The following is a 17822-nucleotide window of genomic DNA, read 5'->3' as shown; positions in this document are numbered from 1 at the left end:
TAATATACTGCTCATAATGCAGCCTCTTTTGTACTAAGTTGTGATAGGAAGAAATCAGTGGAAAATTTGGGTTACTACTTTATGGGACACCTCTGTTCGATTCCACAGACATGACCAAGTTCCTGATTGCCTGTTTTGTTAATTCGCTGTTCTACTCCCACTTTGATCTCTTAGCCTTTAGCCACCTGCACTGTTCCAATGGAGTGCAGTGTAAGATGGAGGAACACAGCTCTGCAGCTTTCCATTAGACACCTTGTAACCTTTCAAACTCAACACTGAGTTCAACAATTTCAGCTCACAACCTGTCCTCATTTTTTGGATGGCAGCTATTGGTGACGATTTTGCTTTTCCCATTTACACCTCTTCTCATCCCAAATTTCCCTTCATTTATCCCACTGCCATCAACTTTGGCCTTGCACCAACTTCCCTCGTGTTATGGAATCTCTCCTGTCTTCCCTCCCTTTCATAAGCTTCCCTTTTGTCCTTTTTTCCCCTTTCTCCCTTAATCTGTCATTGTAACCTGTTTATAAGCAGTTAGGTCTCTAACTTTTTTCAATTCTAATAAAGGGTCACAGGCCTGAAACGTTAACTCTGTTTCTCTCTCCACAGATGCCGCCAGACCTGTTGAATTTTCAGCAGTCTCCGTTTGAATTCTAAACTCATTACTCCTGTCGCTTTGCGTGCAGTCAATAGATTGGCTGCCAGATGTTGCAATGCCAAGCAGATTTGGAATCTGTGGGAATATTGGTATAGATTTGAGACAGGGAAAGCCAAATACTGCAAGTGCCAAAAATCGGGAATAAACCAGAAAATGCTGGAAACACTCAGGTGAGACAGCATCTGTGGAAGGAGAAACAGAATGATAAAATGTTAGGTGCATTCTGATGAATGGTTACTGGTCTCAAACACTAACTCGGGTTCTCTCTCTGTAGATGCTGCCTGACCACTATATTTCCTACACTACTTTTTTTGAAGACTCGTTTTATTAATCTGCCTTGTTAACAACTAACACAGGAAGTATACAAGGACATGGTGTATACAAGGACAAGGTGTACACAAGGACATGGTGTACTCTAGCACATTGTAAAACAAACCTGCAATTAGGTCCTTGAAGCTGATCTGTACTGTGTATGCATGTAAGAACTGCTTGAAGAATCTGTGTCGGCAACTTTATGTACAGAAGCCGGTGCCAACTTCAGACGGACAAAGAAGTCGGAAAAGAAGAAAAATCAGTTGAAGGCCTCCAATTACAGACAAGAATTTCACTGTTCTCTGAAAGACTTTAATATAAATCAGTTTGATCAATAAGAATCGTTCTCCCAGTGATAGCCACCAAATTGGAATATTATCTACTCAAAATTGTAACAGCCTCAGTGTAAGGACTCTCTCTATTGCCACCCCTCCCATGACTTGCTTTAATGTTATTAAAGGAACCTGCTTTTACCATGCTGTATAATATCATAATCCACTTTGCTACTGCAAACGTCACAAATACTGGACACTCATTCATATAGCATTTCCCATTTGTTTTGCCATTACATAGCCCACTGTATATTACACATTTTTCTCGGTTAATACATCCCAGCAAGTCAGAATTATCTTAACATGCAAGCACAACTTAATACTTTTCACAATCTCTCGGTGCAAACAGGCTCAGCATCAGTCCCTATGAATGCATTGGACAGCAGCAATCTGGATCTAACGGCTCGATCCCTTCTCTCCTGTTTTGAGCCCTTGCCCTCAATGTTGTTCACCACACCTTTTAGAATGCTTCCTTTTTCCCCACTTTAGTACTGTTCCAACCATTATTTCTTCATCTTTAATCCAGTGTCCAGCTGGCTTCACCAGCAAATTTGGGGGTGATAGTATTTTATTAAAATTGACATTATTTAATATATTATTGAGTTTTGTGCTCAAGGTGAGCCCCGTGTCAATGCTGCAGGAAAGGACTCTGTTCCCTCTTTGTTCCCACCCACTGTATCATTCAATCCCAGGTTAAGTGCACCAATAGGAAGATGGCGCGCAAAAACTTCCTCCACATCCTCCTGGCAACTTGCCTTAATTGCGAACTCTGCAGGGCATCCCCCAAAATGCACAGCTGCAATATTTCCCTTTTCACACCAGCTCAGACTGCTAATCCAGCTGCTGTGAGTGCTAAATTGTGGGCAAGGTTTTGTGCTATGGACCCGTGCTCACTGAGAACTCAGTTGAGTCTTTTTTTTAAACTCATTTCGTGTCGGCTTTTTACAGCCATTTAAGAGCGAGAGAGAGAGAGGAGATGCTTTGTACAATTGGCACTTTTGTAGTTCTGTTTGTGTCTTTACACCGCTAACGTGTTTTTTTTTCTGTATAGAAAGGCAGACGAGGGACGTTGAGGGGAGTATTTCCATCCCGTTCAGCTGGGCTGCATTCATATCCAGATCCCCAAAGTAAAGGGATAATTTTCCAATTGTTTCTGCCACCCGATCCCCAGTAAGAAAGGTTCATCATAACAGACAAGGAATTGGTGGGTAGTAGAATGATTTGAAATTCTAACTGTACTCAGCACTTTCTAGACTGCAGATTTTTGGAGCTGTTCACAGTTTTTGTGTGTTAAATCTGCTTTTTCTTTATAATCTATTTTCTAAGACCAGTGACAAAATTTAGCTACAGTCACAATGCCTCCGTGAAATGTACCACATTAAGAATATACCACTCGGAAGTACCAGAACGGAAAGATAACTCCAGTGAAATTGAATGATAAAACTTTCACTGACTTGTAAGTCTGGTATTTTGTGTGTCCTGCTGAACAGTCATTTCCTAATGAAACAAGAGTTAAAAATTCTATGACTGCGGGATGCTTACAGCAGCATGCTTCTTGGGGGGTCTGACCAGAACACTCTCCGTATTGTTCTTTCACTCGGATGCATTATAAAGAACTTGTGCACAAAATATATTAGACTGCAGCTTCATTTTAAAAACTGAAGAAAATATAATTGGTCCACCGTGACAACATAAAGGAACACAAGAGGAGTGTTAACGCTTGCTAGTGCTGAGGCCAGGCTGCAGGATTCAAATTATGCCCGAGGCCCGGCTTTGTCATCCCTTGTACGTAAGAAGTGAAGTTGAAAATAAAGACGAGGCTTTTGCCAAGTGGCACTGTGCAATGTCAAAGCCTCGTTTGGGCTTCGGGGATGTAGATTTCAATGCTATCTGCACTCTCTGTGGCAGAGTTTTGGCGATATGAAGCTGCCCGCTTAGCAGCCATGAGCCTTTTCCTTGCTTCCTGCCTGTGTCTGTCTGCAAGTTCCAATGACTTCTCCCGCGTCGGGGGTAACCTTCCTTTCAACGGTTTCTTTGGTATAGGAGGCGGGATCTTCGTTTCATCCTATCAACAGAAACATTGATTAGCGAATCACCAAAGTACAATTTCCTGCTTACTTTATTTCCTTTCTTCAAAAGTCTGAGCTCACATACCAACCGTCTCAAGAACAGCTTCTTCTCTGCTGCCATCAGACTTTTGAATGGACCTACCTTATATTAAGCTGACCTTTCGCTTCACCCTAGCTATGACTGCAACACTATTGCTGAAACTTTACCGCCTGCCTGAGGCTCGTAAGATCCCGCCCGAGGCCAATGGAGAATGCCGTTCTGTGAGCCCGTGCCGGTAAAATGCTGGCATATATTCTGCACCCTCTCCTTTCCTTCTCCCCCATATACTCTATGAATGGTATGTCTTGCCTGCATAGCTTGCAAGAAACAATATTTTTCACTGTATCCCAATGCAATAATAAATCAAATTAAATCAAAATATATTAAGCTAATCTTTCTCTACACCCTAACTATGACTGCAACACTACATTCTGGACCCTCTCCTTTCCTTCTCTATGTACGGTATGCTTTTTCTGTATGGCGTGCAAGAAACAATACTTTTCACTGTATCCCTATACATGTGACAATAATAAATTAAATCAAAATATATTAAGCTAATCTTTCTCTACACCCTAACTATGACTGCAACACTACATTCTGCACCCTCTCCTTTCCTTCTCCCCTATGTACTCTATGAGTGGCATGCTTTGTCTGTATAGTGTGCAAGAAACATTGTATACCAGTTCATGTGACAATAATAAATCAAATCAAAGTTAAATCATTTCTATTTATTAACTGGCCAACTTCCTCTCTTTTAGGCACAAATTCACACTGTGGCACGATTGTATTTGCATCAGTTGTCTTCTGGCACCTTACCCAATTGCATTGCGACATGCAGTTTGACTATGCCAAGCTTCACAACTGAAATCAACCTTGTCCCCAAATGACATCAGGGACATGTGCACTTTCAAACCCGCTTATCTGTAAAGTTAAAGGCAAAATACGGCGGATGCTGGAATCTGAAACAAAAATGAAAAATGCTGGAAAATCTCAAGTCGGTCTGAGAGCACCTGTGGAGAGAGAATGAAAGAGATTTTCCTGCATTTTCTGGTTTTGCTTCATTTATAAAGTTGAAGGGCGAGATTCCCACTCCCACCCCCTGTTTGCGGCATGTTTTCCGACAGTGGATGAGGCCCGCCACTGGTGCAATCTTCCAGTCCCGTTGATGTCTATGGTATTTTGTGAGGCTCGCCGGACCCACCGCTGAGCAAGTGCCTACAGTGGGACTGGAAGATCCCATCGGCAGGAAGGGCTGGGAAACCCCACCCAAGTTTGACAAACTGGGGTGATCTATAGCTTCACTGGACTACATGGAGCCCAATTGAAGAATTCCTTCCCTTTCCAAACAGATCAGCCAAATCAACAGAAACTGCAGGTTGAACTTGCAGTTTTATCAATCATATATGTCAAACTCACACTGAGTGGTGCATTTGCATAACTGGGGAGCTTAACTCATACTTGTTTGAACCTTCTGCCCAATGCTTACCATACTTGTGGGTTAGTGTACCATGAGACTCCCGATAATGGAAGTCATCATTTGAGAGGCCTGCCACATTTTTCAATTTTCTCTAAAAGGCAGTAAATACCATACCATGGGACTAATGCATTCAGGCAAAAACGTATAGTGGGATTTATTTATGATAAGACAATACAGAAGAACCAACAATATACTTGCTGATGTATATATCAACATTTGAAGCCTCGGAAAGTTCCTGCAAAAATGGGGGTTGACTCGTATGCCGAGTTTAAGTGAATAACTGACATGGGTGTGATCGGTCGCCATATTTGTTTGCCACTTGTGGCCTGCTCGGATCAGCATGTCTTAAACCCCCATGCATCACAGTCTGTTACCATCCACATGATCTCTCACACCTACTTATAAGGGTTGTAAAACATCCGTTTGTGGCATGAAAAATTGAGTTCTAATGATAATATAACATATTGTGATGTAAGGGGAGTTGACACCAAGCAAAAACATGATGTTGGGGCTGAAAATGGGGTCATCTTATACTCCAGTTGATTTATACGTTACAATCTGTAATTATATATGTATCAAAATAGAATCAGTCCATATAAAGTTAAGAACAGGCATACACACTTGATAACCAACTAATGATTTCCATACATGCTCATGAGTAATGTAATTTTTATACTACTCCCAGGAAATTCCCTGAGAAATTGCATGAGTGAGACTTGGCAGCGGGCTTGAGAGGGACAGGCAACGTTTTGGTTTCCACCGCTTTCTATCATTGGTGTTTTCCTCACAACATGTCTGGGTCTAGTGTAAACTAATTGCTAATCTTCATTATTGACTGCCACGTTGGCATAAGGCAAACTAGATGGACTTTGGCCTTGTTGGATGGATCACCATCTCCACCACCAATCGCGTGCAGAGTGGCAGCAGGCCCCTCCTCCAATTCCCAATCGGCCCATCCCCTTCAAGCCTTGCCCCCTTTGGGCCCTGGTCTGGCCCCGCCGCCTTCTGCCCCCCCCCCCCCCCCCCCCCCCATAGGACTCACCCTTATCAGGCTCCGCCCCTGGCATTGCTTGGTGGGCACTATCAGGGTACCAGGCCGGCGCTGTCCAAGGGACGCCCCCCCCCCCCATTTCCCCTCAATCTCCCGGGGGGCTCTACCGGTGAGGGCATCATGACTGGTCCCCATTTGTGGGGACCATAAGGCATTCTATTCATACGTTAGGAACAAAAGAGTTGTCAGGGAGAAAATCGGACCTCTCAGGGACAAAGGAGGGGAATTATGCTTAGAACCCAAGGGAATAGGGGAGATCCTAAATGAATACTTTGCATCGGTATTCACGAAGGAGAGGGGCGTGTTAACCGGGAGTGTCTCGGAGGGAGGTGTTGACCCGTTAGAGAAAATCTCCATTACAAGAGAGGAAGTGTTAGGTTTTTTAGGGAACATTAAAACTGACAAAGCCCCAGGGCCTGATGGCATCTATCCTCGACTGCTCAGGGAGACGAGAGATGAAATTGCTGGGCCTCTGACGGAAATCTTTGTCGCTTCTTTGGACACTAGTGAGGTCCCTGAGGATTGGAGGATAGCGAATGTGGTCCCGTTGTTTAAGAAGGGTAGCAGGGATAACCCAGGAAATTATAGGCCGGTGAGCTTGACGTCCGTGGTAGGGAAGTTGTTGGAGAGGATTCTCAGAGACAGGATGTATGTGCATTTAGAACGGAACAATCTCATTAGTGACAGACAGCATGGTTTTGTAAGAGGGAGGTCGTGCCTTACAAATTTGGTGGAGTTTTTTGAGGAAGTGACAAAAACGGTTGATGAAGGAAGGGCCGTGGATGTCGTCTATATGGATTTCAGTAAGGCATTTGACAAAGTCCCACATGGTAGGTTGGTTAAGAAGGTTAAGGCTCATGGGATACAAGGAGAAGTGGCTAGATGGGTGGAGAACTGGCTTGGCCATAGGAGACAGAGGGTAGTGGTCGAAGGGTCGTTTTCCGGCTGGAGGTCTGTGACCAGTGGTGTTCCGCAGGGCTCTGTACTGGGACCTCTGCTATTTGTGATATATATAAATGATTTGGAAGAAGGTGTAACTGGTGTAATCAGCAAGTTTGCGGATGACACGAAGATGGCTGGACTTGCGGATAGCGAAGAGCATTGTCGGGCAATACAGAAGGATATAGATAGGCTGGAAAATTGGGCGGCGAGGTGGCAGATGGAGTTTAATCCGGATAAATGCGAAGTGATGCATTTTGGAAGAAATAATGTAGGGAGGAGTTATACAATAAATGGCAGAGTCATCAGGAGTATAGAAACACAGAGGGACCTAGGTGTGCAAGTCCACAAATCCTTGAAGGTGGCAACACAGGTAGAGAAGGTGGTGAAGAAGGCATATGGTATGCTTGCCTTTATAGGACGGGGTATAGAGTATAAAAGCCGGAGTCTGATGATGCAGCTGTATAGAACGCTGGTTAGGCCACATTTGGAGTACTGCGTCCAGTTCTGGTCGCCGCACTACCAGAAGGACGGGGAGGCGTTAGAGAGAGTGCAGAGAAGGTTTACCAGGATGTTGCCTGGTATGGAGGGTCTTAGCTATGAGGAGAGATTGGGTAAACTGGGGTTATTCTCCCTGGAAAGACGGAGAATGAGGGGAGATCTAATCAAGGTGTACAAGATTATGAAGGGGATAGATAGGGTGAACGGTGGGAAGCTTTTTCCCAGATCAGAAGTGACGTTCACGAGGGATCACGGGCTCAAGGTGAGAGGGGCGAAGTATAACTCAGATATTAGAGGGATGTTTTTTACACAGAGGGTGGTGGGGGCCTGGAATGCGCTGCCAAGTAGGGTGGTGGAGGCAGGCACGCTGACATCGTTTAAGACTTACCTGGATAGTCACATGAGCAGCCTGGGAATGGAGGGATACAAACGATTGGTCTAGTTGGACCAAGGAGCGGCACAGGCTTGGAGGGCTGAAGGGCCTGTTTCCTGTGCTGTACTGTTCTTTGTTCTTTGCCAGGTCGGGGAGAGTGGTAAAATCATCCACCCCCGCAGTGTTTGAACCCTGTTGTCAGGTGTCTTGTTGAGCCAGGAACATTTGATCCCCCTTAAATTGTCCCTCTATGTTCATATAGATGGGTCGCTATGTCTGAGACTCCCAGGGTGCTCCTGATCTTTGGCTCTGAATCATGTATCAAGTGGTCAGTGTAGAATTGTTGCCTTCTCATCAGCTAGTTGACTAATGCTGTAAATAATTGGGCCATCTGACAAAAAGTCCTGACCCTCAGTTGCTTGGAAGCACTTCCAGACAATAACTTCTTAATCTTAATTCATCATTGCATCTCCTCTAACCACACTTTTGGTATATGTATAATTTCTATCACTGGATCCATGTAATTATAGCGCTGAGCTGTCAGTAACATTTTCAATTGTTCAATTAAATGCTTTTGATATAAAGTCAAATGCAGCAAAACCATTCACTGTTGTATTATTATAATCCACAATTGATTGACTTGTAAAAACGCCTGAAACTCTTGAAGTGTGGTACCTAGCTTTCTGCCAATTTTTCTTTCACCCACCTCGAGTGGTTTGTACCAGTGCAATGTAAATTCTTTGGGTCGTCCAGATTATAACCTTAGAACTGATAAAATTATTCTGTATCGAGTTATGAGCTAAATCAACTCTACCCTCCAGCATTGGTCTCGTACCCAATAAGCATCGCTCTGGCATCTCCTTTTCTTCCTTTTTGGCTGGCCCTGTGACTCCTTGGCCAGAATTTTACCAGCACGCCCGCCCCCGGAATCGGGGCAGGCAAGGCTCACAGAACGGAATTCTCCATTGGCCTCGGGCGGGATTTTACAAGCCTCGCCTGAGCGACACTTGAGTTGGTGTCTCCCTGCGCCTGTGTCATCAACTCCTATTCTCGTGGTACAAACATATGTAAATGAATACCATCTACAAGATGCACTGCAACAACTTACCAAGGCTTCTTCAACAGCACCTCATACACCCCCAATCTCTACACCACCCCTCCCCCCCCCCCCCCGCCCACCCAGGAGGACAAGGGCAGCAGATGTGTGGGGACACCACCACCTGCAAGTTGCTCACCCACATCACTCACTATCCTGACTTGGGACTACGTCATCGTTCCTTCACTGTCGCTGGGTCAAAATCTTGGAACTCTCTTCCTAACAACACTATGGGTGCACCTATAGATTGAAGTGGTCCAAGAAGATGACTCACCATGACCATCTCAAGGGAAATTAAGGATGGGCAATATAAATGCTTGCCTAGCCAGCAACACCCATTTCTCATGAAAGAATATTTTAAAAAGTGAACTCAAAGCAACAGTAGGCCGTTGACCTTTTGAGCTTGCTCGCCATTCAATAAGATCGTGGCTAATTTGATAATGACCTCAATGCTACTATCCTGATACCCTTTGATTCCCTTATTAGTCAAGAATCTATCTATCTCCGCCTTAAAAATATTCAATAAGCCTAGCTCTACTACTCTCTGGGGAACAGAGTCCCACAGACTCACTATCTGCTGAAAGAAAACAATTTTCCTCATCTCTGTCTTAAATGGGAGACCCCTTATTTTTAAACCATGTTCCTTGGTTCTGGTTTTTCCCACAAGAAGAAATACCCTCTCAACATCCGCTCTGTCAAGCCCCCTCATGATCTTATATAATTGGATAAGATCACCTTCTAAACGCCAATGGAAACAGGCCCAATCTATCCAACTTTCCTTATAAGGTAACTTCCTCATCCCAGGAATCAGTCGAGTGAACATTTTCTGAACTGCTTCTAATCTTCCTTGTTGCACTAAGGAATGAACTCTACGCTCAATTGCTCGGGTTACCTCAGTGAAATGGAACGCGCAGTTTTGAAAACATTAAGTACACAGGGTTTGCTGCTCAGAAATCAGGATTCTTGCTTTTTCATAGCGGCATTGTTCATTCAATTCATTTCACTCGCACTCCTCGTTCCAATGGGTAGATTTTCTGAGTGGGGAGGTACCTGCTCCACCTCATATACAGATCTGTTAAGTGTGGGTGGGCACAGTAAGAAGTCTCACAACACCAGGTTAAAGTCCAGTGGTTTTATTTGGTAGCAAAGCTTTTGGAGTGTCTCTCCTTCTTCAGGTGAGTGAAGAGTTGCTTCACTCACCTGAAGAAGAAGCGATACTCCGAAAGCTTGTGCTACCAAATAAATCTGTTGGACTTTAACCTGGTGTTGTGAGACTTCTTACTGTGCTTACCCCAGTCCAACGCCGGCATCTCCACATCAAGTGTGGGTGGCACAGGTGCCATTTTACAATCAGTACTTTCCATGAGCCAGGTACCATGGGGCTGGATTTTCACTGGGTCGATATGCCTTGGGAGCTCTTTAGAAATTGGGCACGTCCCAATTCTGAGATTTCTGACTGCATTTCCAGGGATTTCCAATTTTCAGGGGTGTCTCTTAAGGGTGTAGGCTGATTCAGGTCTCGAGCCCACGCTCGGCAATCCAAACGTAGCTGGTTCCATTGCAGGAATAGGCATGTCCTAGTGCCATACAATTTTCATGGAATCGGGCCAGCTTTTCAGAGAGTCATGGTTCACGCCGCTTCAGAGGAGTCGGTAACCATAGTCTACATGAGGGAATCTTTTGAAAGGCAAGTTCAAAAGTTTTCCTCATGCTGCCCATGCCTTGTTATGCCCTCCAAACAACACCTGTGGCCATCAAGACCCCATTGCCCAGCTATGGCACATCCATAATCATTCACTGACTATACGCTATACATAACTCATGGGTTGGCAAATCATGTTGCAGCTATATAAAACCATGGATAGGCCGCATTTGGAGTATTGCATGCAATTCTGGTGACCACACTACCAGAAGGATGTGGAAGCTTTGGAGAGAGTGCAAAGAAGGTTCACCAGGACGTTGCCTGGTCTCGAGGGTGTTGGCTTTGAGGAGAGGTTGAATAAACTAGGATTGTTTTCACTGGAAAGATGGAGACTGAGGGGAGACCTAATAGAGATCTACAAAATTACGAGAGGCATAGACAGGGTGAATACTCAGAAGCTTTTTCCTGGGGTGGAAGTGTCAGTTACAAAGAGGCATAGATTCAAGGTGAGAGGGGAAAGTTTAAGAGAGATGTGCAGGGGAGGTTTTTCACGCAGAGAGTGGTGGGTGCCTGGAACACACTGCCAGAGGAGGTGGTGGAAGCAGGTACATTAGTAACATTTAAGAGGCATCTGGATCGGTACATGAATAGGGAGGGAATAGAGCCATATGGACCAAATAAGGGCAAAAGGTTTTTCTTTTAGTTTAGTTCAGGCATCATGATCGGCACAGGCTTGGAGGGCTGAAGGGCCTGCTCCTGTGCTGTACTTTTCTTTGTTCTGACCCAATAGTGACAGTAGGCTGTGCAAAAAAGCCTTTAAAATATTTTTTTGAAAGCTTTGTTCTTTTAAATAGAACCCCTGTTTACTATTGGCTAACAAAAGTACCTTTCATTAGCAGAAACTGAGGCTTACATGTTGCAGTGCTCTGGTGGATAATGAGGCATGGCTGAAAGCTCAGGATTGCATGAGCCTTTTTAAACATCTGAACCCAAGAAAATATTGTTTGATTGGCTCTTTGATCTATGCTGTTAATTTCACAATGTTTACTTACACAAGGTAAAGAGGTTTCAAGTACTTGCAGTTTTTGCCGTTTAAACTTTAAAGGGTCTGCATGAGTGACACATTTATTGGCCTGTAGTAAAAATGAGTTTTTTTTAAAGAAATTGGAAAATTATCAATTAATATTTTATAGTGTTTTATACATCCCATTGTCATTGCTTTTATACTGTATATGGTGGGTGAATGAGCATGGAAGTGCCATAGCTTGGTATGGAGGGCATAAGGGGCCATGAGGATAGGTGGAGGGGGAAGCTTTGATATAGGAGGCATGAGGGACGATGGGGGTTGTTGGCGGAGGGCATACCTTAGCAGGTGAGCAAGAGAGTCATGAGGTGGCATGAGTGGGGCATGGGGAGTGTATAGGGGGCAATGGGATGTGAGGGTGAGGCTGGGTGGCCATTTTGTTTTTATTATAATCGGGATGAAGTTCCACAGCACTGAGGCGGGTCTTTTAAACAGCTCACCTCCTCATCCAGCTGTCCCTGCGGCTGCCTCTGAACTTTTTCTGGGGTCAAACGGCCTGGCTGCAGCACATACCTGCCCCCAATAATGAAATTCCCACCCTTGCGAACAGCTCTCCATGAGGCGGGGCGGGCCGGGCCGGGCTAGGTTAGGAATTTTTCAGACTCCCATTACCCAGATCAAGGATGAAAATCTTGCCCCATATGTCAGAAGAAAGGTGGCCAGAATTGAAAGGTTTGGAAAATAAAAACAGAAAATCATGTTTCAGGAGCTGAAGGTGACAGATTGGACAGAGGCAGCGAGAGGGAAACAAGGTAGCGTTGGATAGACTGGATGTGGGGGTGAGGAATCAGAGCTCGAGTTTGAACATCACATCAAGGTCATGTGCCTCTGAATTAAATTCTGGAGGCAATGAGAAATGGAAATGGAGTTGGGACTGGAAGTATTTAAATGTTTGCAGCAACCCAGGCATTGGTGTTGTCAAAATTAAACCAAAGAGCCTTCTGCTCCACTGAGGTCTTAATATCAGTTGCTGGGGCTTCTTGATGCCATCCTCAGTCAAATGCTGCCTTGATGTCAAGGGCAGTCATTCTCACCTCACCTCTGGAATTCAGCTCCTTTATCCATGTTTGAACTAAGGCTTTAATGCGATCAGGAGCAAAGTGGGCATGGTGGAACCCAAACTGAGCATCAGTGAGCAATTTTTCAAATTTCCAGATAGATGCTAGTGTCGTAGCTGTATTGGAACAGCTTGCCTAGTGGTGTGGCAGTGCCTTCAGCTGTTTCTTGATATCACATGGAGTGAATCAAATTGGCTGAAAACTGAGATTTGTGATGCTGGGGCCCTCCGGAGGAGACCGAGATGGATCACCGACTTGGCACTTCTGGCTGAAGATTGTTGTGTATCTTTTGCACTAATACTGGGCTCCTGCATCATTGAGGATGGGGATATTTGTGGAGCCTCCTCCTCAAGTGAGTTTAATTGTCCACCATCATTCATGACTGGAGGTGGTAGGACTACAGAACTTGGATCTGATCCTTTGGCTATGGAATTACTTAACTCTGCCTATTATTGAATGCAACGAGTCCTGTATTTTGGTAGCAATAATAGGAAGACGGATTATTACTTGAGTGGGTGTAAATTGAGAGAGGTGGATACTCAGTGAGACCTTGGTGTCCTTGTGCATCAGTCACTGAATGTAAGCACACAGGTACAGCAGGCAGTAAAGAAGGCAAATGATATGTTGGTCTTCATAGTGAGAGGATTTGAGTATAGGGATAGGGATGTTTTGCTGCAATTGCACAGGGCATTGATCAGTATTGTGTACAGTTTTGGTGTCCTTATCTGAGGAAGGATGTCCTTGCTATAGAGGTAGTACAGCAAAGATTTACCAGGCTGATTCTTGGGATGGCAGGTCTGTCATATGAGGAGAGACTAAATTGGTTAGGATTACATTCACCGGAGTTTAGAAGAGCGAGAGGGGATCTTATAGAAATGTATAAAATTCTAACAGGTTTAGACTGGATAGATTCAGAAAGAATGTTCCCAATGGTGGGGGAGTCCAGAACTCGGGGTCATAGTTTGAGGATAAGGGGCAAACCTTTTAGAACTGAGGTGAGGAGAAATTTCTTCACCCAGTGGATGGTGAATGTGTGGAATTCACTACCACAGAATGTAGTTGAGGCCAAAACGTTGTGTGATTTCAAGAAGAAATTAGACGTAGTCCTAGGGGCTAAAGGGATCAAAGGAGGGGAGAAGGGGGATCAGGATATTGAATTTGATGATCAACCATGTCCATAATGAAGGGCGGAGCAGGCTTGAAGGGCCAAAGGCCTACTCCTGCTTCTAGTTTCTATTGTAGCTTCACCAGGTTGACACCTGATTTTTAGGTAAGCTCCTGGCATGCCCTCCTGGCATGCCCTCTAGCCCTCTTCATTGAACCAGGGTTGAATCCATTGCTTGCTGCTAATGGTAGAATGGGAGATATGCCAGACCATTAGGTTACAGATTGTGGTTGAGTACAATTCTGCTGCTTCTAATGACCCACATGGATGCCCAGTCTTGAGTTGTTGGGTTTGTTTGAAGTCTATCCTATTTAGCATGGTAGCAGTGCCACACAACACGATACATGGTTAAACACGAACTGTCATCTTCAGGCATCTTGCAGACATGTGTCCACCTTACATCTGTGTCCACAGAACCAATTTGCCAGCTCTTGTTGGCATAGTGTTGCCCAATGTATGTTGAGTGCAGGAAAAGTGTCTTCAAGAAAGAGGAAAGGTCGCATAACTGAAAAATGGCATGAAATGAAGTATGACCTCACACCATAATCTGCAAGCCCCAATTACACAGTATAATTCAGTGAGTTCAATTGAACTTTATTGTCCTCACTTCCAAAGCCCTCCATAAATTTACTTTACCCTATGTAGGTGATCCCTTCCTGACTTATATTCCTGCATGCAACCTTATCATCAGGCTACATCTTGTCCCTCATTCCCTATGTTCCATCAATGGCCAGTGCTCATTCAACAGCGAAGTATTGTTTCTTAATTCATTGGATGCGAGTGCCTCTGGCTGAGCCAGCATTTATTGCCCAACCCTAATTGTCCCTTGAATGTAGTGGCTTGCTGGATCATTAAATAGTCAAAGACATTGCTGTGGATCTGGAGTCACATGTAAGCCAGACCAGGCAGATTTCCTTTCCTAAAAGACATTAGTGAACTAGATGGGTTATTATACCAATCCACAGTAGATTCATGGCCATCAATAGAATTTTAATTCCAGATTTACTTTAATTGATTTCAAATTTCACCATCTGCTGTGGTGGGATTGAAACGGGGGTCATTACTCTGGGCCTCAGGATTACTAATCCAATGCCAATACCACTACACTACCAGCTCTCTGGAGCTTCCCTTCTAATTCTATCCCGTTTGACTTTCAAAAGCTTCCCCAAAATCCTTCTCTTCAATTGTGACTTCGATCCCCCCATTGTATCCCCCTCCATTTTCTCTCCCCCTTTTGAGTTATCCACTGTCTTGTCCAATTTAATGTAAAGTTCTTGTGAGAACTCCAGTGTGAGCATTAAAGTTACTATTGATTTTCCTGATGTGCTGCGCAACTCTAAATGGATACGCCTATTAAACATTGTTGGTGTCTGTGACATCTTTCATTTATAACCATTTGAGAACACATTTCTTCTTTTATAATATTGCAATTGTGGGGATGTTGCCCTTTATAATTTTTCACTGCTGAATATTGGATTGCAGTCATTAAGGGAAACATGTCACCTTACTAAAAATACATGTTCCTTTTCATTTCTCTCCCTATAAATAGTTTTCTTACTCTCGTGGGGAGGGGGGGTTCTTTAGCCAAAATCTGCCTTGCAATCTTATAACCACTTCAGATAATTCATTTTTAATCGTATTTTTATTTCTGCGGTGATAGAATTCCTCAAAAGTACATCCGTGACCACTTTAACATTCAGTTAGCAAAGAACAAAACCAACAGCAGCACATTTGGGCCTACCTTTCTGTCTGAAGCCTCTGGAAATTTCCAGTTATTGGCCTTTATCTGCAGAAGCTCATCAAACTTCAAAGTCACATCCTCAACCGACAGCTGCAAGAGATCCCAGAATCCTGCAAGGTCCTGGGAGGTAGGCAAAGGAAAAGCATTCGGGTCCTGAGGAACAAAATGAGCGACAAAAGAAAAGTTAAAAACACATTTCTTTTCCAATGAGTGCACACACTCTAAAAAGTGTCCCAAAAATTAAAATTTGCATGCCTGACCCTGGCATATAATTTTTGTGTGGGAGGGAAATGGGAGAATCGCAGGCTTTAATCCACATTACCCCTTTCAGTCCTGAAGGCAATGATTCACGTGCTTGTTAGAGACACTGGGAAACCTCGAATACTATGTTCAAGTAACTACCCTTCATGTTTCAGACAAGCAGTGAGTCTAAGTAGGGCCCTTGCTTCTTTCAACATTGTGGAGGTAACTTTCGATTTCAGTGGGGGGGGTGTCATTAGAAAGTGTGCACAGGCTGCTGATTCCCTGCTGCCAGTTTCCTCATCAGGACTGCAAATGACCCTCCCATTGTTCCTCCGCAACACCCATGAGGCCATAAGACGGAGGAGCAGAAGTAGGCCATTCAGCCCATTGAGTCTGCTCCGCCATTCAATACGATCATGACTGATCTGATAATCCTCAGCGCCACTTTCCCACCTCATCCCCATAACCTTTGATTCCCTTATTGATCTGGGAATCTGTCCTATCTCAGCCTTGAATATATTTAACAACCCGACCTCTACAGCCTTCTGTGGTAAAGAATTCCACAGATTCACTACTCTCTGAGGGAAGAAATTCCTCCTCATCTCTGTCCTAAATGGGCGACCCCTTTCTATGAGATTGTACCCTCTGGTCCTAGACTCTCCCACAAGGGAGATAACCTCTCGTTATCCACCTTGTCAAACCCTCTGAGAATCCACACTTTGATTCCTTCCAATAAGCATCATTATCTTTTGACTCATTTTATCTTTCCCTTGCCTGGAGCCACTGAAACCAATTCCAACAGTCCTATTGCTCCCCCTGCTGAATCAATTACTGATAGGAATGAACCCAAGAGTGTCTAGGTTAAAATGGTCTGTAGATCCTTTTATTTTTATTTATGCATTCCATCTGTATTCAGGTGCCTGTGCACAGAATGGGCTGAATTTTCATCAGCCTTTGGAGGTAGGTATTGAGGGAGCAGGAGGGCAAGCATATTCTGAAAAATAGGCACTTGGTAAGAGCAGAAATGGCTTGATTAGTTGTCTCCTGTAAAGTTAAACCTACAGTACGCTGTGCCAGTGAACACACACTGGACCTGGAAATAGCTTTCTTCCAAATATTTTCAAAGTTCTGTACTTCATCCTTATGTTTTTCAGGAATCAAAAAGTCAAAGAATAACATATGGTGAGAATACATGCAAACCCGAAGAGATTTTCTCATTTTCACTCTTCTGTCTCTACCCCCAGTCAAGACATAAGTGAGGAATAGTCAGTGAAAAAGCTACTGTAAATCTTTTCCTGAAGGATTTACCAAAGACTGTTTTTAATATGGAGCTACCTATAGAAGGACAGGGATACCAGGAGTCAGAAAATGCTGTTGGGAATAGTTTACAGAACCCCCCCCAACAGTAGTTATATAATTGAACAGAGCATTAAACAAGAATTTATTGGTGTTCGTAACAAAAGCAATGTGATAATTGTGGGGGAATTCTATCTTCATAGAAACTGGAACAATCAAATTGGCAAGGATGGTCTCGAAGGCGAGTTTGAAGAACATTTTTATGACAATTTCCAGGAACAGTATCAACCAGGGATAAACCTATTTTAGATCTAGTGTTGTGTAATGAGACAGGGCTAATTAGGAATGTCATACAAAAAGATCCACTGGAAAATAGTGATCATAATACCACTGAATTTCAAGGTAATTTTGGAAGTGGCATATTCCGAATCACAAATAAGAATTTTAAACTTAAATAAAGCTAATTATGTAGTTATGTGGGAAGAGCTGGCTAAGGCTCACAGGGTAAATAGATTAAAACGTATCGTGGTTAATGAACAGTGGGAAACATTTAAAGAAACAATTCAAACTGTTTAAAATAAATATAATGGAATATAATATATTCCATTGAAAAACTGTAACTGAACAAGAAAGATCCACCTGGGACTTATTCAGTAAGTTAAGGATAGTGTTCAATTTAAAGAGGAGGCTTACAAGTACAAAGAAGAATAGCAGAACAGAAGATTGATAGTGTTTTAGAAACCAG

At 43.7% G+C, this 17822-nt stretch overlaps 1 protein-coding gene across 1 annotated transcript in view; it reads right to left on the bottom strand.

Annotated features, from left to right (window-relative positions):
- Positions 1-1263: 1263 nt before the first annotated feature.
- LOC144508953 (disks large-associated protein 2-like) overlaps positions 1264-17822 on the bottom strand; it is a 123088-nt gene continuing 106529 nt past the window's right edge. Inside the window, exons 9-10 of the mRNA XM_078237170.1 lie at positions 15539-15691; positions 1264-3367 (exon numbers count right to left, since the gene is read on the bottom strand). Coding sequence (XP_078093296.1) covers positions 3149-3367; positions 15539-15691 — 372 coding nt within the window. The 3' untranslated portion in view covers positions 1264-3148. The remainder of the gene's footprint in view (positions 3368-15538; positions 15692-17822) is intronic.

Source organism: Mustelus asterias, chromosome 21 (genome assembly GCF_964213995.1).
Source record: "Mustelus asterias chromosome 21, sMusAst1.hap1.1, whole genome shotgun sequence".
Lineage (NCBI taxonomy): Eukaryota > Metazoa > Chordata > Chondrichthyes > Carcharhiniformes > Triakidae > Mustelus > Mustelus asterias.
The sequence above is the reverse complement of the archived record's forward strand: the minus strand, read 5'-3'. Positions and strand labels throughout refer to the sequence as shown.